The sequence below is a fragment of the Heloderma suspectum genome, chromosome 2 (assembly GCF_057233095.1).
Source record: "Heloderma suspectum isolate Gila_16-S chromosome 2, 16-S_ref, whole genome shotgun sequence".
In the NCBI taxonomy this organism is placed as follows: domain Eukaryota; kingdom Metazoa; phylum Chordata; class Lepidosauria; order Squamata; family Helodermatidae; genus Heloderma; species Heloderma suspectum.
In genome coordinates, this window is record NC_139459.1 from 16,997,445 (window position 1) to 17,022,581 (window position 25,137).

The 25,137-nt window shown below is 45.3% G+C and overlaps 1 protein-coding gene across 1 annotated transcript in view; it reads right to left on the minus strand.

Moving 5' to 3' along the window:
* MYO5B (myosin VB) overlaps positions 1-25,137 on the minus strand; it is a 386,556-nt gene that overhangs the window by 123,969 nt on the left and 237,450 nt on the right. The window contains exons 15-16 of the mRNA XM_084832892.1: positions 17,849-18,001; positions 16,909-17,006 (exon numbers count right to left, since the gene is read on the minus strand). Of these exons, the coding sequence (XP_084689018.1) occupies positions 16,909-17,006; positions 17,849-18,001 (251 nt within the window). The remainder of the gene's footprint in view (positions 1-16,908; positions 17,007-17,848; positions 18,002-25,137) is intronic.

Consider the following 25,137-nt stretch of genomic DNA (forward strand, 5'->3'; position numbering starts at 1 on the left):
AGTTTGATGTTCGATACAATTTAAATTGCAGTCAAAAGAAACAAAACAGGTCAAGCATTATGAGGACTGCATGAAAAGTAGCACTATGAAGATCTTGTAAAACACAGCTCCTGGGTTGGGAGGTACTGCTTCTGTGGTTTCACAGAAATATCTGGCTAAAGCATTCTTAAATCATGTACAGCAGCCTTCTCAAACCTGATACCCTCCAGATGTTTTGGACTACAGTTCCCATCAGCCCTATACCACGGGGTACATGGTCAGGGCTGATGGGAGTTGCAGTCCATGACATCTGGCGGGCATCAGGATGGGGAAGGCAGACATACAGCATAATGAGTTTTCACAGAGATGGGGTGTAGATGTTTCCTGCTTAAAGTGTATGGACAAGAAGTTGCTGTGTGGATGGCAGATTCCTCCACTTCACTCTGTGGCAGCTCGCTAATCATGGCAAATTCACTATCTGCCAGAACCGAATTAGCAACATTGGGTTTGGTGACCAATTCCCTTGCTGTGGCACCACAGCCCTATGAGAAGAGACTGAAAGAACTGGGCATGTTTAGCCTTGAGAAGAGAGGACTGAGGGGAGATAGGATAGCGCTCTTCAAGTACTTGAAAGGTTGTCACAGAGAGGAAGGCCAGGATCAATTCTCCATCATCCCACAGTGCAGGACACTGAATAATTTAACAGATGACAAAGAAAAGGCAGAGGTGCTCAATTCCTACTTTGGCTCAGTCTTCTCCCAAAAGAGGGTCTATGACCCCCCTGGCAAAGGCGAAGTACAGGCTGAAGGGGCAGGATTGCAGCTTGAGATCGACAGGCATATGGTCAAGGAACACCTCATTACTTTGAATGAGTTCAAATCTCCAGGGCCAGATGAACTGCATCCTAGAGTAATAAAGGAACTGGCAGAAGAACTCTCAGAACCGCTGTCTATTCTCTTTGAGAAATCATGGAGGACCGGGGAAGTGCCAGATGACTGGAGGAGGGCTAACGTTGTCCCTATCTTCAAAAAGGGTAAAAAGGAGGAACCTGGGAACTACAGACCAGTCAGTCTGACATCAATCCCTGGGAAAATTCTGGAGCAGATCATAAAGCAATCCATCTGGAAGCACCTTGACAACAATGCCGTGATTACTCGAAGCCAACATGGATTTGTCAAAAACAAGTCCTGCCAGACAAATCTGATCTCATTTTTTGATCAAGTCACCTCCCTTGTAGACCGTGGGAATGCTGTAGACATCATATACCTCGACTTCAGCAAAGCTTTCGACAAAGTGCCCCATGATATCCTGATGAGCAAACTTGCTCGAAGTGGGCTAGATGAAACAACGATCATGTGGATCCACAGTTGGCTACAGAATCGGACTCAAAGAGTGCTTATCAATGGGACCTTCTCAAGCTGGGGAGAGGTAACGAGCGGGGTACCGCAGGGCTCAGTCCTGGGCCCAGTGCTCTTCAACATTTTTATTAATGACTTGGAGGAGGAGGTGCAGGGAATGCTGATCAAATTTGCAGATGACACAAAATTGGGAGGGATAGCTAATACTTTGGAAGACAGAAACAAAATTCAAAGTGATCTGGATAGACTGGAGTGCTGGGCAGAAAACAACAGAATGGCATTTAATAGGGACAAATGCCAAGTTCTGCACCTAGGAAAAAGAAACCAAATGCACAGTTACAAGATGGGGGATACGTGGCTCAACCACACTACGAGCGAGAAGGATCTTGGAATTGTCGTCGATCACAAGCTGAATATGAGCCAACAATGTGATGTGGCTGCAAAAAAGGCAAATGCTATTTTGGGCTGCATTCATAGAAGCATCGCTTCCAAATCCCGGGAAGTACTAGTTCCCCTCTACTCAGCACTGGTTAGGCCTCATCTGGAGTACTGTGTCCAGTTCTGGGCACCACACTTTAAGAAGGATGCAGACAAGCTGGAGAGGGTTCAAAGGAGGGCAACAAAGATGATCAGGGGACTGAAAACAAAGCCCTATGAAGAGAGACTGAAAGAACTGGGCATGTTTAGCCTTGAGAAGAGAAGACTGAGGGGAGATATGATAGCACTCTTCAAGTACTTGAAAGGTTGTCACAGAGAAGAAGGCCAGGATCTCTTCTTGATCATCCCAGAGTGCAGGACACGGAATAATGGGCTCAAGTTACAGGAAGCCAGATTCCGGCTGAACATCAGGAAAAACTTCCTGAGTGTCAGAGCAATACGGCAATGGAACCAATTACCTGGGGAGGTGGTGGGCTCTCCCACACTGGAGGCCTTTAAGACGAGGCTGGACAGCCATTTGTCAGGGATGCTCTGACTTGGATTCCTGCATTGAGCAGGGGGTTGGACTCGATGGCCTTGTAGGCCCCTTCCAACCCTACTATTCTATGATTCTATGATTCTATGATAATGGGCTCAAGTGACAGGAAGCCAGATTCCAGCTAAACATCAGGAAAAACATCCTGACTGTTAGAGCAATATGACAGTGGAACCAATTACCTAGGGAGGTGGTGGGCTCTCCCACACTGGAGGCATTCAAGACGAGGCTGGACAGCCATCTGTCAGGGATGCCCTGACTTGGATTCCCGTATTGAGCAGGGGGTTGGACTCGATGGCCTTGTAGGCCCCTTCCAACCCGACGATTCTATGATTCTTCCGCTTGGAAAAGGTCCTGTTCAGTACCTGTAATCTCCACCCTGCACCCCTCTCTACACATTGAGACCTAAAAGCCGGTGGGGGTGGGGGGGATTGATCAAAGGATACAGACAATATTTGGGCTGAGGCAAAACCGTGGAGGGCTGATAGGCAATACACCCAAAGCACCTAACCGTTTGGTGATTTGGGGGCATGGGCTCAATGAGTCATGAACGTAAAGCACTGACATAGGGAGGGAATGTGTCTGCTCACTGTCAGGGCAACTAGGCAGGCGCTCCTAATTTTGTTGCCTTGCACTGTGACAATGAAACCATTGCTGCAGCGTGACAACAGTAAGCATTGGCTCAGTTGCCTCATCAGAGACCATATGTGTTCACCCTTCAGAGGTGAAGCAGAGAGGGGAATACAGTGGCTGCAGACAAAGTATGTTGGGCTGTCATTCTGAAGACATTTTGTCCTCCTGCACCCTCCTCAGTGTGTTACTTTCATACCTGCAAACATCCATTACAGGCCAGGACAGTACAGCTGAAAGCAAAGAGTTCTGACATCATAGCCATGGTGAAAAGCTTTAGGACATCTTGCACACTGCTTATTTTAAGATGAGATGTGCTGATCAAATACACCCAATGCTTACTCAGGCCACACACACTGGGATTTCATTCCATGCCAGTCACCTGCATTTCCAGCACAACTGACAGAGCTAACGATAGGATCAGTTTGGATGGTGAGGACATGACAGATTCTTCCATTATCAATTAGTATGAATTGTCATGGTACATCACAGCTGCCTTTCCAGGAACACTTGCCTGCATAATGCAAACTGTGCATAACGGTGTCAAGTCAGAAAGACAGTTAGCCTGTTTCTGTTACAGACACGTAACAGAATGCAAGTTGATAGTAGAAAGCTAATAACACAGTAACTGTCTTGTTGGTCCAAGGTCTAGCTAGTCCAGCATTCTTTTCCCAGCCAAGTGTATAGTTTTAGGCCATGAGTCTTTCTGAGTATTGGAGAGAGTTCAGAAGCACGGACAGAAAAAGACAAGGTCAGATATCAGTTAGAGCAGGGGTCCCCAACCTCTTTGAACCTGCGGGCACATTTGGGAATTTGAGAAACTGCTGTGAGCACCACCACAAAATGGCTCTCACAGAGGATGAGGCTAGTCACATAATGGCTGTCATGGGGGCCTGGCTAGTCAAAAGACAAATAATTCACCCAAGAAACTGAGTACAAGCAGAGGAAGGGTCTGAACTCCAAAGCCAATTCACATATTCGACTCCACAGAAGCACAACAAATTTAAGGTTGCAATCCTATGTATGCTTACATGGAACTCAGAGGAAATTACTTCTGAGCAGGCCTATGTATGATTGTTCTGCACATCCTACACACACGCACACCTTTCCCCAGCCCCAAAGGAAAGGAAAATACCCTCAGCTCCTAAAGGAAAGCTACCTCAATGATTCTGTTCCCACCAGGCACTTCTACCTCCTCCTCTGCCATCAGAGCCCCAGCCTGGGAAGATGCTCTCTCTCTCTCTCTCTCTCTCTCTCTCTCTGTGTGTGTGTATGTGTGTGTGTGTGTGTGAGAGAGAGAGAGAGAGAGAAGAGAAGAGAAGAGAAGAGAAGAGAAGAGAAGAGAAGAGAAGAGACGAGACGAGACGAGACGAGACGAGAAGAAGCGGGGCTGGAACAAGGCTAAAGACTAGGAGTGGGGGAGAAATAGTGAGGTAAAAAGGTGACAGGGAGAGAAATAGCAAGACAAGAGGTGGGGAAGGAGGGTGAAACAGCAAGGCAAAGGGGTAGAGAGTAGAGAAAGAACAAGGCTAGGGACTAAGAGGGGGAGAAACAGCAAGGCAAAGGGGTAGAGAGTAGAGAAAGAACAAGGCTAGGGACTAAGAGGGGGAGAAACAGCAAGGTAAAGAGATGGGGGAGAAATAGTGAGGCTGGAGGCTAGGAGTGAAGAGAAACAACAAGATAAAGGGGTGAGTGGGAGAGAGAGCAAGGCTAGGGACTAGAAAGGGAGAGGGAGAGAAGGCTTGGGAAGGGGAAGGGAGAGAAATAGGGAGGACAGGTGTTGGAGAGAAAAATAGCAAATTTAGAAGCTGGGAGTGGGAAGTGAGAGGTTAAAGGGGAAAGGTCTATGTGAGTGGAAGCAGATTGGGCACAGCCACAAAGCAACTCTTTCCTTCTCTTTCTGCCCACCAAACAGCTTATCAGTAGCAGGCTGAGGAACAGGAAGGAGAACCTGGTGCCCTAACATTTTTCAAGGAGGTCGCAGGGAGTGGAGAACTTCATGGGTGCCACTGGAGGGCCCAAGAGTTAGAGAAATCAAGGAACGGATAGCACTAAGGAAAGCTCTGAGTGAGTCTGGGCTAGAAGCCAGACATGCTCAGCTTGTATGTTGCTCCAACATGGAGGCTTAAATAGGACTTGGGCTTCCTAGGGGCTCCTCCCCACACCACATGAGGCCTTTTCCCTCATAGAGGCTATGCTTGCTTTTGAAGCCTTTGGCTGCAGTGGGATGTGGTTCAGAGCTGGAATCTGAGGATGGCACTGCGGCCTCCTCCAAAAGCAAGGGGGTGGTCCCAGGGGCTCTTCTGGGGTTGAGGGCCCTGAGGCGAGAGTGACGTCAATGCGTGCTTCCATGGCCACATCCTCTTCTGGGCCTGAGAGATCTATATCAGAGGCTTCTCCTCCTGAGGAGGGGGGATCACAAGCCTGGGTCATGACACCAAGAGGCTCTGAAAGAAGCTGCCTTATTCTAAGTCAGTCAGAGCAACGGTTCATCTAGCTGTACTATCTACAGCGATGGACAGTCATTCTCCAGGATCTCAGGCAGAGGGGCTTTGAAATCCCTATTTTTTTAATCATGAAATTTTATTTCATTTTGAAATAAGGTTAACAAAATAAAGAAGAAGAAGCAGAAGAACAACAACAGCAACAGCAACAGCAAACATGATAATAAATCAAAATCACTAAAGAAACAAAATTCACTAATTATAAATCTTAGTCTGTAACTGATATGCTTATGGAACATCTACAGTAAAGTGGCCTAAGTTCTTTAACCTGAAGATATCAGTTGAACCTCAATATTTATTCATGCAAAGAATATGCTCTGCCCCCGCCAAAATGCAAGTCAACATGAGGGAAAGAAGAAACCATGGACGCAGATGCACCAATTGTTCCTAGCATTTAAAATGTGTAGATCCAGAATCAATGAGCAATTTTGACTGGGCCTGGATGCATGAAAATAGCAGAAGAAATACGCCTCCTCCTGGTGTTTGCCGCATTATAAAATTCATCACAGCTGTCAAGCCTGCAGCAAGTGATCCATTAAATTATGAAGTTAAATACATAAGAGCAGACATTTAGTGCGTTACTCCAGGAAGGAGGAGATCTGTGCATGTGTATGTGCCATTTTAATAATAAATAACATTAGTAATTTTACTTTGGCTGAACACCCTTCATCCTGCAAATCCCCAAAACAATTCTTTATGTTGGCTATAACAAAGAGACCTCTCTGAAACGCTGCTGTCACGATCAAACTACAGCCGCCTTGGGGAACAGAACACAGCAATTATTCAACAATATGTTCAGCAAGAAGCAAAGACTACCACAAATTTCCTGATAGTAACCATGGCAAAACTTAGGTGGGTGGTAGATCTTCATGAACTATCATGACATGCAAGAAAACTAAGAGAGGACATGACAGCACTCTTCAAAACACCTGAAAGGTTGTCACACAGAAGAGGGCAAAGACTTGTCCCCTGCTGACCCAGAGTGCAAGATTAAGTCTACTGGGCTTAAATTACAGGAGAGCAGATTTTGGTTGCACATTAGGAGAAATTTACTGATGGTAAGAGCAGTATGACAATGGAACCAATTACTTAGGGAAGGGGGTGGGCTCTCCCTTGCTGGAGGCAGTGGAGACTGGTGGCTCCGATGTCAATGGGGTGGTGAATCCACTCTGGGTTTCCGTCAGAACTCTAAAGGAGCTATCCGCACCTTGGATAGCTCCTTTAGAGTTCTGACTGGTTCTGACTGAAACCCGGAGCGGATTCACCATCCCACTGACATTGGCACCACCAGCCTCCACTGGCTGGAGGTCTTCAAGCAAAGGCTGGGTAGCCAACTGTTGAGGATATTCTAGTTCTGGATTTCCTGCATTAGCCAGGAGATAAGACTCAATGGCCTACAACTCTTCCTCCGACTCTATGATTTAATACCTTGCTTATTATTTACACTGAGAGCAGGAGGCAATGCATGGTCATGGTCCAGAAACTGACTCTAATCTCTTCATCCAAAGTGGAGTGGTGGGAGACGCAGGGGCACGAGACTTGTCGAGACTCATTCTGTGGAGGAGCCTAGTCTGACTGTGGCTTCCTCTTTGTTATAAATTAGATTGAAATCTATCTTCAGGGAAAGATAGATTTCAATCTTTGTTGCACTGTATGTGAAAAATACATATCTCTGCACAGAAATACAGGAGGAGGAGCTTGGTAGCCCCATCGAGAGCATCTGGGTTGAAATAAATGGAGCAAAGAATAAAAGGAACCTGGTGGTCGGAGTCTACTACCGGCCACCCAATCAAGGAGAAGCCAAGGATGAAACTTTTGAAAAGCAAATAGCCAATGTTTTAAGGAAGCATGATGTAGTAGTAATGGGGGACTTCAATTTCCCCGATATTTGTTGGGAGACAAATTCTGCAAAACATGGCCCCTCCAAAAAAATTCCTGACTTGTGTGGCGGATAACTTCCTCCTACAGAAAGTAGAGGAAGGAACTAGAGGATCGGCTATCCTTGACTTGATCCTAACCAACAGAGATGACTTAGTGGATAAAGTAGCAGTTACAGGAACTCTAGGGGAAAGCGACCATGTTGTACTTGAGTTCTTGGTTCTAAGGGAAACAAAAGCCGAGTGTACTCAAACGCGTACCCTGGATTTTAGGAAAGCTGATTTTAATAAACTCAGAACAATGATCAGTAAGGTCCCATGGCAAACAATGCTAGCGAGAAAAGGAGTCCAAGATGGGTGGGAACTTTTAAAAAAGGAAATTCTCAAGGCACAATCACAAACAATTCCAACAAGAAGAAAAGGTGGAAGACAATAGAAGAAGCCAATGTGGCTTCACAAAAAGCTTAGGGATGACCTGAAAACAAAAAAGGACACATATAGGAAGTGGAAAGAAGGCCAAGTAACAAAGGAAGAGTACAGGCAGGTAGCACAGAATTGCAGGGATGGCGTCAGGAAGACTAAAGCGGAGAATGAGGTGAGGTTAGCGAGGGATGCTAAAAACAACAAAAAGGCTTTCTTCAGCTACGTGCATAGTAAAAGGCAGAGGAAAGAAATGGTTGTTCAGCTATTAAATAAGGATGGCAAAATGATAACAGATGACAAAGAAAAGGCAGAGGTGCTCAATTCCTACTTTGGCTCAGTCTTCTCCCAAAAGAGGGTCTATGACCCCCCTGGCAAAGGCGAAGTACAGGCTGAAGGGGCAGGATTGCAGCTTGAGATAGACAGGCATATGGTCAAGGAACACCTCATTACTTTGAATGAGTTCAAATCTCCAGGGCCAGATGAACTGCATCCTAGAGTAATAAAGGAACTGGCAGAAGAACTCTCAGAACCGCTGTCTATTCTCTTTGAGAAATCATGGAGGACCGGGGAAGTGCCAGATGACTGGAGGAGGGCTAACGTTGTCCCTATCTTCAAAAAGGGTAAAAAGGAGGAACCTGGGAACTACAGACCAGTCAGTCTGACATCAATCCCTGGGAAAATTCTGGAGCAGATCATAAAGCAATCCATCTGGAAGCACCTTGACAACAATGCCGTGATTACTCGAAGCCAACATGGATTTGTCAAAAACAAGTCCTGCCAGACAAATCTGATCTCATTTTTTGATCAAGTCACCTCCCTTGTAGACCGTGGGAATGCTGTAGACATCATATACCTCAACTTCAGCAAAGCTTTCGACAAAGTGCCCCATGATATCCTGATGAGCAAACTAGCTCAAAGTGGGCTAGATGAAACAACGATCATGTGGATCCACAGTTGGCTACAGAATCGGACTCAACGAGTGCTTATCAATGGGACCTTCTCAAGCTGGGGAGAGGTAACGAGTGGGGTACCGCAGGGCTCAGTCCTGGGCCCAGTGCTCTTCAACATTTGTATTAATGACTTGGAGGAGGAGGTGCAGGGAATGCTGATCAAATTTGCAGATGACACAAAATTGGGAGGGATAGCTAATACTTTGGAAGACAGAAACAAAATTCAAAGTGATCTGGATAGACTGGAGTGCTGGGCAGAAAACAACAGAATGGCATTTAATAGGGACAAATGCCAAGTTCTGCACCTAGGAAAAAGAAACCAAATGCACAGTTACAAGATGGGGGATACGTGGCTCAACCACACTACGAGTGAGAAGGATCTTGGAATTGTCGTCGATCACAAGCTGAATATGAGCCAACAATGTGATGTGGCTGCAAAAAAGGCAAATGCTATTTTGGGCTGCATTCATAGAAGCATCGCTTCCAAATCCCGGGAAGTACTAGTTCCCCTCTACTCAGCACTGGTTAGGCCTCATCTGGAGTACTGTGTCCAGTTCTGGGCACCACACTTTAAGAAGGATGCAGACAAGCTGGAGAGGGTTCAAAGGAGGGCAACAAAGATGATCAGGGGACTGGAAACAAAGCCCTATGAAGAGAGACTGAAAGAACTGGGCATGTTTAGCCTTGAGAAGAGAAGACTGAGGGGAGATATGATAGCACTCTTCAAGTACTTGAAAGGTTGTCACAGAGAAGAAGGCCAGGATCTCTTCTTGATCATCCCAGAGTGCAGGACACGGAATAATGGGCTCAAGTTACAGGAAGCCAGATTCCGGCTGAACATCAGGAAAAACTTCCTGAGTGTCAGAGCAATACGGCAATGGAACCAATTACCTGGGGAGGTGGTGGGCTCTCCCACACTGGAGGCCTTCAAGACGAGGCTGGACAGCCATTTGTCAGGGATGCTCTGACTTGGATTCCTGCATTGAGCAGGGAGTTGGACTCGATGGCCTTGTAGGCCCCTTCCAACCCTACTATTCTATGATTCTATGATTCTATGAAAGCAATGGCCTGAAGTGCCATTTAATGGCACTTTTCAAGCCCTGGTCCTGAACCTAAAAAGAATTCAGGAACCACAGCATTCATTCTTTTAAAGCATAAAGTACACTGTATGGCTGATTTGGAAGTGGTTTTTAACTTATTGACAGCGGTTATATGTGGAAATGATTGATTAACCACTCATTAAGTTATTTCCCCCTTTTGCTTTCCTTTGAATATTATTTTGTCTGTCTGGGTTTTTTTGTTTGTTGGTTGGTTTTCCTGAGTTGATCCTGAGGTGGGATAACTCAGGTGGTGGGTGTTATTGGACGGGGGTGAGAGTTGGTAGGGAAAAAGGACTGTAAGAAAAAGCAATGGAAATTCATGCAACAATGTCCAGGATTTGAGAACGTGTATTCATATTCCATCAGTACAAAGACATGGACTAGCGGACATTGTTGATTTCTTGATATGAAACTAAAAACTTTTAGTTCTTTTGTGATATGAAACTAAAAACTAATATACAATTATTTTAAAAACTTATTGACAGTGGTTAAAATATCTGTTGCAACTTATTAGTAGAAACAAACTATTCTGCCTCTGTCACATTGGTTTTACAGGATTTGGGACATTGAAATGTTGTCCAAATTAATGTATAACCTGCAGACGTTGGAAAGTAGGAAAACGTAGAATAAATGTATACAAAGGTGGCTATTATTTGCAACCTTTTGTGATGATAAATTCCAGGACGCTACTTGACCACATACCCTATTTTCCCTAATCTGGATCTGAATTAATCAAGGGACTAAATATAGAATGAGTGCTCGTAGCTACAGGATTATAATTGAGTATATATTTTGTTTCAGTGATTTTAGATCACTGTAATGGAATGAATGTTCCATGTAAAATGCTGTTTAGTACTTTAATGGAACATTCATTCCATTACAGCAGCTACTGATTGTAAAGGAACACAAAATTAGTCCCAAGGATGTACCAATGGGAGGTTCATTAAATATATACATATAATACAGATTTGGATCGCTTCATGTAATCACTTCATGGATCACTGCTTTGTTGTGGCGAAGGGGCTTGCGTAACTCAGTGAAGCCATAAGCTATGCCATGCAGCGCCACCCAAGACGGACAGATCATGGCAGAGAGTTCTGACAAAATGTGGTCCACTGGAGAAGGAAATGGCAACCCACTCCAGTATTCTTGCCAAGAAAACCCCATGGAACGTATCACAAGGCTAAAAGAGATGACATCGGAAGATGAGCCCCTCAGGTCGGAAGGTGTCCAATATACTACTGGGGAAGTGCAGAGGGAATTTCCAAGTAGTGCCAGAAAGAGTGAAGCAGCTGGGCCAAAGCCGAAAGGACACTCAGCTGTGGATGTGTCTGGTGGTGAAAAGAAAGTCCGATGCTGTAAAGAACAATATTGTTTAGGAACCTGGAATGTCAGATCAATGAATCAAGCTAAGCTGGAGGTGGTCAAACATGAGATGGCAAGATTGAACATAGACATCTTCGGAATCAGCAAACTAAAATGGACAGGCATAGGCAAATTTAATTCAGGTGACCATTATATCTACTACTGTGGGCAAGAATCCCTTAGAAGAAATGGAGTAGCACTCATAGTCAACAAAAGGGTGGGAAAAGCAGTACTGGGCTACAATCTCAAAAACAATAGAATGATCTCAGTACGAATCCAAGGCAAACCATTCAACAGCACAGTAATTCAAGTCTGTGCCCCAACCACTGATGCCGAAGAAGCTGAGGTCTATGAAGACCTACAACACCTTCTAGAACTAACACCAAAAAAAGACATCCTCTACATCATAGGGGATTGAAATGCTAAAGTTGGAAGTCAAGAAATCACCGGGATAACAGGCAAGCATGGCCTTGGTGTACAAAATGAAGCAGGACAAAGGCCAATAGAGTTTTGCCAAGAGAACACGCTGATCATAACAAACACTCTTTTCCAACAGCACAAGAGGCGACTCTACACATGGACATCACCAGATGGTCAATATCGAAATCAGAGTGATTATGTCCTTTGCAGCCAAAGATGGAGAAGCTCTGTACAGTCAGTAACAACAAGACCTGGAGCTGACTGTGGCTCAGATCATGAGCTGCTTCTTATTGCAAAATTTCGGCTTAAATTGAAGAACGTAGGGAAAACCACTAAACCATTCAGGTATGACCTAAATCATATCCCTGATGAATATACAGTGGAGGTAAGGAATAGATTTCAGGGATTAGACCTGATAGACAGAGTGCCTGACGAACTATGGACGGAGGTCCGTAACATTGTTCAGGAGGCAGCAACTCAATCTATCCCAAAGAAAAAGAAATGCAAGAAAGCCAAGTGGCTGTCTGATGAGGCTTTACAAGTAGCTGAGGAAAGAAGGAAAGCGAAAAGCAAGGGAGAAAGGAGAAGATATATCCAACTGAATGCAGAGTTCCAGAGAATAGCAAGGAGAGACAAGAAGGCCTTCTTAAATGAACAATGCAAAGAAATGGAGGAAAACAATAGAATGGGAAAGACTAGAGATCTCTTCAAGAAAATCAGAGATCTCAAGGGAACGTTTTGTGCAAAGACGGGCACGATAAAGGACGAAGAAGGCAGGAACCTAACAGAAGAAGATGAGATTAAGAAGAGGTGGAAAGAATACACAGAAGAACTATACAGGAAAGATCTTAATGTCCCTGATAGCCATGATAGTGCGGTCACTGAACTTGAGCCGGACATCCTCGAGAGTGAGATCAAGTGGGCCTTAGGAAGCATTACTAAAAACAAAGCTAGCAGAGATGACATTATTCCAGCTGAGCTATTTAAAATCCTAAAAGATGATGCTGTTAAAGTGCTGCACTCAATATGCCAACAAATTTGGAACACTCAACAGTGGCCACAAGACTGGAAAAGGCCAGTTTACATTCCAAGTCCAAAGAAGGGCAATGCCAAAGAGTGTTCAAACTACCGTACAATTGCACTCATTTCACATACCAGCAAGGTGATGCTCAAAATCCTACAAGCTAGGCTTCAGCAGTATGTGAACCGAGAACTACCGGAAGTACAAGCAGGGTTTCGAAGAGGCAGAGGAACTAGAGATCAAATCACCAATATTCGCTGGATCATGGAGAAAGCAAGAGAATTCCAGAAAAATGTCTATTTCTGCTTCATTGACTATGCTAAAGCCTTTGATTGTGTGGATCACAACAAACTGTGGCAAATTTTTAAAGAGATGGAAGTACCAGACCACCTTACCTGTCTCCTGAGAAACCTGTATGAGGGTCAAGAAACAGTAAGAACCGGACATGGAACAATTGATTGGTTCAAAATTAGGAAAGGAAAACGACAAGGCTGTATATTGTCACCCTGCTTATTTAATTTACAAGCAGAGTACAACATGAGAAATGCCAGGTTGGATGAATCATAGGTCGGAATTAAGACTGCCGGGAGAATTATCAACAACCTCTGATATGCAGACAATATCACCCTAATGGCAGAAAGCGAAGAGGATCTCAAGAGCCTCTTGTTGAGGGTGAAAGAGGAGAGTGCAAAAGCTGGTTTGAAACTCAACATTAACAAAACTAAGATCATGGCATCTGGCCCCATCACTTCCTGGCATATAGAAGGGGAAGAAATGGAAGCAGGGACAGATTTTACTTTCTTGGGCTCCAAGATCACCGCAGACGGTGACTGTAGCCATGAAATTAAAAGACGCTTGCTCCTTGGGAGGAAAGCTATGGCAAACCTAGACAGCATAGTAAGAAGCAGAGACATCACCTTGCCGACAAAGGTTCGTATAATCCAAGCTATGGTGTTCCCAGTAGTAATGTATGGCTGTGAGAGTTGGACTATAAGGAAGGCTGAGTGCCGAAGAATCGATGCCTTCGAACTGTGGTGCTGGAGAAGACTCTTACGGGTCCCCTGGACTGCAAGGAGGTCAAATCAGTCAATCCTAAAGGAAATCAACCCTGAGTGCTCATTGGAAGGACAGATACTGAAGCTGAAGCTCAAATATTTTGGCCACCTAATGCGAAGAGAAAACTCCCTGGAAAAGACCCTGATGCTGGGAAAGATTGAAGGCAAAAGGAGAAGGGGACGGCAGAGGATGAGATGGCTAGATAGCATCACTGATGCAATGAATATGGACTTGTGCACACTCCGGGAGAGAGCGGATGACAGGAAGGCCTGGCGTGCTATGGTCCATGGGGTCACGAAGAGTCGGACACGACTTAACGACTGAACAACAACAACAATACAGATTAATGTGTTATTAAATGTCAGTGAGTGAGATGATCCACATAGCCATTAAAATTCTGTTGCTGCATCAGCTGATATGAATAATGCTCTCATTTCTGTAATGTTTCCATTGAATGTCTCTTTCACAGCATATATAATAGTCCTGCTTCTTTATATTATATTCCACACAATGGTTGTTTTATTGGTTTCTGATAAAGATTTGGTTTTGCTTCCATAAATTGTCACTGAAACGATAAGAAGCTTGAAAACTTAACATAAACTCTTTCCTCATTATGCTCTTGATAACAGGTGGTGGCATGCTGCGTTGCAATATACTGCACTGCTAAGGGGGCAGCCAACCGGCAAAAGAATGCCAGCCCTAGAAGGATGCATTTTTAATTATCTCATTGTGCGTTACTAGAAGGGAACGTTGCTGCCTGCCACAGCAGCATTATTCAGGTGCTGTCCCCTGCATGAGATTACCACAGTGCGAGGGTGAGAGTGGGAACGAGGTTGTTGGCCCTGTCACTGTTCCTGCAGGCCCCCCCAGTGGAGGCTGGTGTCTCTGATTTTGGTGGGGCTATGCATCTATTCTGGGTTTTAGCCAGAACCAGATGGAACTCTAAAGGAGCTAGCCAAGGTGCTGAACTCTATCCCTCAAATGGGTTCAGCACTCTGGATAGCTCCATTGCCCCCCTCTGTTAGGGGCTGAACTTCTGACCATTTCTGCTTAAGTAGGCTTACCACATAATTTAGAACCTTGATTTTCCAGGGTTCTTCTAAATCATGCAGGGAGTCTACTCAAGTAGAAAAGGCTTCCTGCTGCATAAGTCAGCCCCCCCCCCCACACAAACACACACACACACACACACACACACACACGGGGAGCTCAATGGATGGCGACTGAGTCATGGAGAAAGGAGGGCAAGAAGCTCATCCTCTGCCTCAGTCAAGTCCTTAGCCCTTCTGGCATGTTTGTACTCCAACAAAGAAGTTGATCTCCAAGTAAATACCCTTTATTATGCGAATCAATCAGTCCAGCAGCAGTTCAGGATACAGACTTTATCATTCTAGGCAACCTAGCACTAACATCCCTGATTAAGCTGACACAATACTAAATAGAACACCTGATGATCCCTTTGAGGGATGCACTACTGTTAGGAGAGAATTTGCTGCAAATCTGGGCCCAGTCTGCAGTACAGAACCTGAGAGGCTTTTCCAGTCCTGCCCTCAGGGAGGTTCTTCCCCTAGAGACCTCTTGTGATGACCCAACCTTGTAGGACGCCTTACTTCCCACAGCTGCTCCTCCCTTTTGATCTGACATCTGATCCTTGCATCTCATGCTCACCTCATCTCCCCCTGTGAGTTGCTGTGTTCCCACAGAGGGAGAGGTTATGGCTGGGTTTTGATCCATCTCATTAGCCTGCACTTGGACTCTTCTCTATCTCTGCCTCCCTGAAGTTCTGGTCCCTCCCCCACCACTCTGCACTCTTCCTCATCTGATTCTGAGTCCATTCCCACAGCCCCTCGAGAGGCTTCTGCAGAGATGCTGGGCCCAATCCTGACACCCCTCTCACAACAGTAGTTGCATGGGGGCAGGGTGAGGTGGGGGGGAACACCTGAACAGAGCTAGTGAGACACACGTATGCCGCAAGTGGAACAGTGGAAGGCACCCCTGACTGAAATAACCACATACAACACTGTCAAAAATACGATCGCATGTAGCTGCCTTATACTGCGTCATACGACTGCTCCATCTAACCCAGCGTTGTCTACACTGCTATTCCAAATCCTTTAAAAAAAATTGGAGATGCCAGCTACTGCACTTCACTGGCAGGCACGTCTGCATGTAGAAGATCTCGGGATCAGTCCCTGGTATCTCCAGTTAAAAGGACTATCTGCTAGCAGGCCTGGAAATGACCTCCACCTGAGAGCAGCTGACAGTCGGAGTAGATGGTACTGGGCCAGATGGATCAATGGTGTGTCTTGGGATAGGGAAATTCCATATGTTCACATAGCAAGGATTGCATTGAGAAGGTCCCAGATTCAAAAGAAATGCTCTGCCACTGACCTATAGCCCCTCCTTAAACTATGCCAATGTGGTGTAGTGGATAAAATGCCGGATGGACTAGGAACAGGCAGACTTGGGGTTCAACACCCAACTCCAAGAAGCTCACAGGGTGAGCCATGTTTTTTGAAATGATCATTGCAACTACCAAGTGATAGGAGGTTGTGTGAAATGGTTGTCTCGGGGCAGCTTTTATGCGCAGAGGTTTAAGGCCGTACTACCAAGAGAAGCAATGAAGTTCAACTCAACTGACTGGGTAAAACGGCCCTTGGATCCTCACCAAGCTGTCGTCAGACTCCTCTCGGAATTTGCGCCTCTCTATCCGCTTCCAGCATCAAGGCAAAACCTTTGTATGGTTAGTATAAATATCATGTTGCTTTGATGTTGCAATGGAAGTGGCTCATGGCCTCAGCCTGGAGTCTTCAAGCGTTGGGAAAACAATCGATTGAGTGCACAAGTGGAAAACACAAATATGTGAACAGACATCAGATGCCTGGGGAAGCTGGTTTGTTTAGCTCGATCTCAGCACTTCATACGGCAGGCCAACTAGTGGACCTGTTGGGTGCTAGCCAATACCACTAATCTGCAGTCCACATGAAGCCTCAAACTCAGAGAGTTCATCAAAAGCTAGTAGGTCACATAACTCCACTGCTTTTCCCTCATTTACCAATAGTTCATCATAGGGGGTTGCTTAGGATCTGACGAGATCAGCCCATACATGGTTATGGCTATTTTTAGGAGAACACGGAGAAGTAGTCACCACACAACAGTGCCAGCTGAACGGCAAATGATTCCTGGTATGTTTTGCCACAGATCTTCCAACTGCCTATTGATGCTCTTGTCTCATCAGAAAGCAGTACTTACCTGAAGGGAAGTTTCTCATCATTTGGCTTGATGCAGCGTACATAATGCGGAGTGGTGGCATTCAATGTCTCCATAAGCAAATGCAAGGAGTTACGGAACTGGAAGAGACAATCAAAAAGACAATCCATCCCCGAAATCAGAGACCAAACAAGTGAGGCTTGCAACAAAAATGTTGCGGTTTGGAAAGGTGCTGTTCTAGATTTCAGCTACTCCACTCCATTCACCCTCCCATCCCATTTTATCTCCCCCCCCCCCCCCGCCCCATAAAGTAGCCACTGAACACACTGAGACCTCATTGGGCTGTTTTTGAGGTCCATCCCTCAAATATTTTTTTTGTAGTTTTGCAAACTTGGAGGCCCAGAACCATTGGGGATAATGAAGATGGACTGCTTGCCCCAGCACTTCTCTTTACAGTACCTGGCCATAGGTATGATTTAAATAAGTAAGTAAATGGGAGACCATAATCAGTCACAGTGGGTCCTCCAGCCACTGCCATGCATTCTCTGCTGCCACTACCTGTCCACAGGTAAGCTTGGGGGGGGGGAACGCACCAGGGTGACATTAGGGGACCTACCAGGGAGGCATCTTGTGCAGGGCCCTATCACACCTGGCGCCAGCCATGACAGAATTTCTCCCTTAGGATGAGCATTGAGGTGATTTTACATCCAATTTTTTCCCCTCTCTCCTGATGTAGCAGTCCCCAAGATTTCAATACCCTCACACCCCAAAACTAAGTAGGAGAAATGCCTATAATCAGTCATTTACTTTGGCACCAGAATTTTATTTTATTTTAAATACAGTACTTTTGAATGTTATTTCCTCCAGAGACATGACACTTATCCATTGAATTAACGTTATATTTTGCGTGGGAGTGCATAAGCATGTTGTATCATGTTGTGATACAAGCATGGAAGTTCGGTTGGAAGAAATTGCTTTCTACCTGATGTCCCACTGTTTTCTTATGTTCTTTATTGGACGCTTTCACAGTTGGACGGGCAGAGCGGATATTGATTTTCGAGGAAGCTCCCTTTCCAGCCGGAGCAGCCGGTGCGGGATCTTTTTCATCACAAAACAGGTCAGCAACCATCGGGTACTGGAAGAGAGAAAGTGAAAGGCTGCATGTGTTCCATGTTCTCACTCTGGCAGTCAGACAACAGAAACATTCTTACTTCTGGTTAGCAAGGGCACACTCATCGCTCTCACTGAGAGGTATTTAAAACAGTCTGCACTAAGTGTAGACAGTAGCACAGTAAATTCAACAAAACTTTCTTGATATCTCTGGGAGCCAAAGTAGATGTGATGCTAAACACATTGCCAGTATGGTGTAGTGGTTAGAGTGTTGGACTGGGACTCAGGAGACCCGGACTCTAGTCTTGACTTGGCCATGAAGCTCACTGGGTGACTTTGGGCCAGTCACTGGCTCTTAGCCTAACCTACTTCACAGGGTTGTTGTGAGGACAGGATGGAGAGGAGGGGGATCATGTATACCACCTTGGGCTCCTTGGAGGAAAGCGGAGATATAAGTGCAACAAATAATCATTGTTTTGTTTTTTAACTGTTAATAGCAGGCGTGCGGAAGAATTTCTTCAGGACCGCAGATTATAGAGAGGATATTTTAACCCTTTCAGTGTCGTAAAATTATAAATCTAGTGTGCATTACTAACTGTTGCAGTTTTTATTTACATTCTCATTCTGCATTGCACCATGGTCTGGTTTCACGTTTATTAGGCTTCCCACATCTATTGGCAGATTTGATGGAAAAGCCTTTATTATACCTGCACTCTCTAAACAGCTAAATTATTGCCAAGGAAAAAGAAGAGTGTATATAGCATTTTCACGGAGAAAACCCCAAGTGCTGAACTTGAGCCTGAGAGACCTGCAGTCAAATGACAGTTTTGGCCATGAACTCAAAGGTCATGGAAAGATTTCCTTCAGACTCAGTTGCAATCTGTATCATAGGAATATTAAGGGTGCAATCCTATCAGGATGCCCATCAGCCTCCCAATTTGGAGGCTGACAGACATCCTATGCAGAATGGGAGGAGCACGGAGGCGATCTTCACCTCTGTGCTTCTCCTGCTCTGCATTTCAGGTAGACAGGCTTTTTCAGGACAGAAGGAAAGTTACGAGGATTCCTTGTAAGATGGCCTCCCCAGTTCCCTCCCCTCTCCGCCCATGGGAACACCTCCTTTACCTTCCTTCTGAAGTCACTTTTGAGACCATGGAGAGGTAGCCAGTGCAGTTCTCTCCGCACTGGCTGTGAGGGGAAGGGGAGCTCGGACTCCTTGGTCTGAGCACTGTCTCTAGCCTCAGAGCCAGGAATCCTACCTATCCTATGGCCCCCCAGATGAAGTCCATGGGCCACAAGATTGCTCTCTAAATAGCCTGCCTCACATTCCTACTGTGGGGATGAATGCAGTAAGGATCGTATAGCCATTTTACAACTGAAAATGCTATAGAAAAGAAGTGAAATCTGCAACTAAATGTTGCAGTGTAGAGTCCTCCTGTCCTGTGTAGAGTCCTCCACAGCCATATGTTCTTCCAGGGCACTGTATTACCTGCTCCTGTGGTTTTCCTCCCCAATCCACTCCTGAGTCCATCAGCATTCTATGCTCACTGAGTATGCTCAGTTCTCATTTAATTGTATTTGAGAGATTTACTCCAAGGGATTTTTTCCTAACGATTTTTTTGTACTTCTGCAAAACTTGGGGTTCCCCAAGTCCACTGATATTTCCCTCTTATGCATGGATGGTACCATTTTGGCTATATATGGACTGGCATGCCAAGAGTTCAGATTGCTATTAGCATACATGGTAATAACAGTTGATTTACCGTTGCGCTTTCAGGAATGTGTATTACAACAGAGTTTTGACCAAAGGCTACAGAAGGGTTCTGACTGTTATGGAAATACTTGAAAAACTACCTGAGGCTCAACCCATTCAGGGTAACTTAGTAGCTTGGACTGTGCAGAAGAACTTCTTTGGCTATCCCAGCAAGACCCTCACATATTCTCTACTTCACAGCACTTCTGTCATGAAAGACACTGCTGTTTCCCCCATTTTTAAATGGTGTCCCTAGATACATGCCAGAACTACAAGAAACTAAAGCAATAATTCTGCAATATTGCCTTTATTGAGGAGAGATTGCAAATTTCTCATCAGCAGCTCCTGGGGATTAATTGGCGTAACCTTGTTTGCATAGCTGCCAAAATCCCACTGAGGAAAGAGTCTGTTTGCATTGCCTTATCATCCGGTCTGACACAGGGCTGTGTATTTGTTTTATGCTTGCTGGGTTTAGTTTGATCTCAGCCGCCTCCAGGATATTTTTTTTCCTGCCTCCAGCCAGCGTCTCTTTTGCTAGCTCCTTCAGAGAAGCCATCTCCTGGCTCCAAAGAGAACATAGGAAGCTGCCTTATACTGAGTCAGCCCTATGTTGCCAACACTAACTGGCAGCGGCTCACCAGTGTTTCAGGCAGGATTCTTTCCTAGCTCTACTTGGAGATGCTGGGGATTGAACCGGGGAACTTCTGCATGCAAAGCATGTGCTCTGCTTCTGAACTATGGCCCCTTGAAGTAAGAGAGATCTAATTTTATATTTGCTTAGGGTCATGTAGTGGAGACTCCATATATTGCTTCAGAATTGGGTCTACGCCTCTACTCAGATGCAAGGGCGTATTGGGAAGGCTAGTGGTAGCCCGTGGTTTGATCCATGGCACGGAGTGTGTAGCAAATGGTCAGAGACAGGCAAACAGCCCAAAGGAAAGTAGTTGCGACAGGTACAAGAAAAGTCTCCAAGGCAGAGGCTGGACAGGCTACATGAATGAAGAGCAGAGGGGTCAGGTATTTAGCAGATGTATTCCTGGTCAAGTCTTTGCAATAGGATGCAACAGAGCTCTGCTGGACCATGCCAAAGGTCTGTCTAATCCAGTATCCCAGAAGTGGATAGTCAGATGTTTTCTAGAAGTTCACAATCAAGGCAATACAAGCCACAGCCTCCACAGCCTCCCAATCATGGTTTGGCCCTCAGCATACCAATTGGGCATAGGATTCAAGACTGCCAGTCATATGATTTTCAGCTCAGCAGGCCCCTATCTCAGCTGTAAAGATGCCTTCTTCTAACTAGACTTTGACCTGGTCCACACAGGCAACAGAATGAGATGATAGAATAAAGTGTTCTTCAGACTGCAGGTAGAGGATACCATTTTTGAATGCTCTCTTTCTTTAACACACACACACACACAGACTGCAAGTTAAAAAAAAATATCTAGCCCAATCTTCTCTCTGACATACTAGTTTTCTACTTACAGGGATTCCCATATGGAAGCATTCAAAAGAACTGCAGTCTGAAACAGTACAGTCAATTCTGAGCCATCCCAAATATGTGGTATTTGGATTTGGACTGGTAGGGTTAAGAAATTGGGAGCAGGTTGAGGAATTGCATGCTCCCTTCTCACAACTCTTCCTGGCCTTTGTCTCTCCTGCACAAATTCCACCTTCCCCTCTCATACTAAGCTGGTTATAAACCCTTGTTAAAGGGGAACCCTGATACTGGAGGTAATATATTGCCATTATGCCTAGTAGCCATATGAAAATGTGCCAACTGGTATACAAGACCAGATGAAGCCAGAACAATGTTTGCAAAAGAGTTTCAAAGTAATTTCAGACACAGGGGTTGCACTTGTACATAACATAACAATTGTCCAGCACTTCAAACATTAACTGAATTATAGCTTGTTTCACTTAACTGTGGCTTGTTCATACAACAGAACCTGCCACAGACAACAAACTGGTTTGATTGTGGCCAACAACCCACAATCTGAAACCATGGTTTGAAGTTGGCATGTAAAACTCTGCTTATGGCTTGTTGTTACATCTGAACCCACCAAGAGGCTTACATCAAGATTTTATGTCTTTTCCAGTTGCCATGTGTAGGAAACCCACCATGCACTGGTTGAACAAATTGCACTCCATTCCCAACACATAGCGACTCTCAGTGTTAATGCACATTGGGGAAATAACTGTTCATCTGAACATGAAAGGTCATCAGGAAGCAGGAACATGAAATAATAGGAAGAAGTGGCTTGATTAACAGAGAATAGAAAGTTGATCCTAGCACAAGTCATACAAGGCAACCATGCTCCAAAGCTGCTCATTGGATTTAAGTAAAGTTGGAATAAAGCAATCACAGTAAATTAACGATGATTGGTTAAGAAATCCCATTAAATGCCCTGCTTATAGGAGAAGTAAGAAATTTTCTATGCCCCCACTGGCCAAGGCGAAGTACAGGCTGAAGGGGCAGGATTGCAGCTTGAGATCGACAGGCATATGGTCAAGGAACACCTCATTACTTTGAATGAGTTCAAATCTCCAGGGCCAGATGAACTGCATCCTAGAGTCATAAAGGAACTGGCAGAAGAACTCTCAGAACCGCTGTCTATTCTCTTTGAGAAATCATGGAGGACGGGGGAAGTGCAGATGACTGGAGGAGGGCTAACGTTGTCCCTATCTTCAAAAAGGGTAAAAAGGAGGAACCTGGAAACTACAGACCAGTCAGTCTGACATCAATCCCAGGGAAAATTCTGGAGCAGATGATAAAGCAATCCATCTGGAAGCACCTTGACAACAATGCTGTGATTACTCGAAGCCAACATGGATTTGTCAAAAACAAGTCCTGCCAGACAAATCTGATCTCATTTTTTGATCAAGTCACCTCCCTTGTAGACCGTGGGAATGCTGTAGACATCATATACCTCGACTTCAGCAAAGCTTTCGACAAAGTGCCCCATGATATCCTGATGAGCAAACTAGCTCAAAGTGGGCTAGATGAAACAATGATCCGGTGGATCCACAGTTGCCAAAGAATCGGACTCAAAAAGTGCTTATCAATGGGACCTTCTCAAACTGGGGAGAGGTAACGAGTGGGGTACCGCAGGGCTCAGTCCTGGGCCCAGTGCTCTTCAACATTTGTATTAATGACTTGGAGGAGGAGGTGCAGGGAATGCTGATCAAATTTGCAGATGACACAAAATTGGGAGGGATAGCTAATACTTTGGAAGACAGAAACAAAATTCAAAGTGATCTGGATAGACTGGAGCACTGGGCAGAAAACAACAGAATGACATTGAAGAGGGATAAATGCCAAGTTCTGCACCTAGGAAAAAGAAACCAAATGCACAGTTACAAGATGGGGGATACGTGGCTCAACAACACTACAAGCGAGAAGGATCTTGGAATTGTTGTCGATCACAAGCTGAATATGAGCCAACAATGTCATGTGGCTGCAAAAAAGGCAAATGCTATTTTGGGCTGCATTCATACAAGCATCGCTTCCAAATCCCAGGAAGTACTAGTTCCCCTCTACTCAGCACTGGTTAGGCCTCATCTGGAGTACTGTGTCCAGTTCTGGGCACCACACTTTAAGAAGGATGCAGACAAACTGGAGAGGGTTCAGAGGAGGGCAACAAAGATGATCAGGGGACTGGAAACAAAGCCCTATGAAGAGAGACTGAAAGAACTGGGCATGTTTAGCCTTGAGAAGAGAAGACTGAGGGGAGATATGATAGCACTCTTCAAGTATTTGAAAGGCTGTCACAGAGAAGAAGGCCAGGATCTCTTCTTGATCATCCCAGAGTGCAGGACACGGAATAATGGGCTCAAGTTACAGGAAGCCAGATTCCGGCTGAACATCAGGAAAAACTTCCTGACTGTAAGAGCAATACGACAATGCAACCGATTACCTGGGGAGGTGGTGGGCTCTCCCACACTGGAGGCGTTCAAGACGAGGCTGGACAGCCATTTGTCAGGGATGCTCTGACTTGGATTCCTGCACTGAGCAGGGGGTTGGACTCGATGGCCTTGTAGGCCCCTTCCAACCCTACTATTCTATGATTCTATGATTCTAAGAGAGGACAGGGAACTGGTTACTAACAGTTCATTGGCCAGAGAACCAAGGGCAACTGGGAGGCTGCACCTCCTGCCTCCTGGGAAGCACATCGTCACAAGGAGGAAACCAACCTGGTCCTATACATCAGACAGAGAGGGAAGAGCTGCTGGGAGCTTGCTCCACCCCTCCATCTTAGAAAGAACATGCAGCTCCAACTGACAGTTCCCTGGCACTGCGGACTCTGGCCTCATCCATCGGCCAGAGAACCAAGGGCCACTGGGACCCTGCATCTCCTGCCTCCCAGGAAGAGCATCATGGCAAAGGGGAGACCAACCTTGCCCAATTCATCAGTCAGTGATGGATTTCTTCCTTTCCGCTGCTCCCTCCCAATCCCTTTTCCTTTTGTGTCATGTCTTTTAGGTTGTAAGCCTGAGGGCAGGGACTGTCTTAATATTAACCTTTGTAAGCCACTCCAGGAGCTTTTTCAGCTGAAGAGTGGGGTAAAAATGCTCTAATTAAATAAATAAACCAATCATTATGTCAGGTACGGAGGCAGCATCCAGTCCATAGAAGATTGGCTTAAATGAATTAAAAGCATTATTTTGTTTTATTTTTAAGTAAAGAAAAATGCTTATTCACCTTAATGTTTATGTGACTTGCAAAAATAGCACAAGGCTGCCTGTTTCCTCGCAGTTGTCCAGCACTTGACAACACTGACTAGATTCAGACGTAATGCTAAATTATGGTTTAGCCTTCTGCACATGAGCTTATGTGCTCCTTCCTTCCCTCTCCTCCTCCAGCCCAGCCACAAGGAAGGGATCAGAAGCTTTTGCTTTCATTTTCAGCTAACTGTGGTTTGTTATGTGTGAACCTGGAACTGTGGTTAGTCTTAACCAACCTTCCCCAGCTGGTGCCCTTCATATGTTTTGGACTGAAATTCCACCAGCACCTGCCAGCATGGCCAATGGTCAGAAATCCGAAGAGCTGCCATTCGAAACATCTAGGGGCACCAGTTTGAGGAAGGCTGGCCTTAACTATGGCTTAGGAAAACAAACCAGGATCAGAAACCATGGGCGGGGTGGGCAATTTGTGGCCCTCTAGATATTGTTGGCCTGCAGCTCCCATTATCCCTTGCCATTGGCTATGCTGGCCAGAGCTGATGGGAGTTGCAGTCCAACATCATCTGGAGGGCCATAAGTTGCTGACCCCTGGTTTAGGGAAAGAAGCCAACTTCAAACTGTAGTTAAGACTAACCACAGTTTGTCAAGATTTGCACATAACACAAACTGTGGTTAGTAAAATGGTATCAAAAGCTTCCTACCTTCTCTTCATGGCCAGGCTGGAGAAG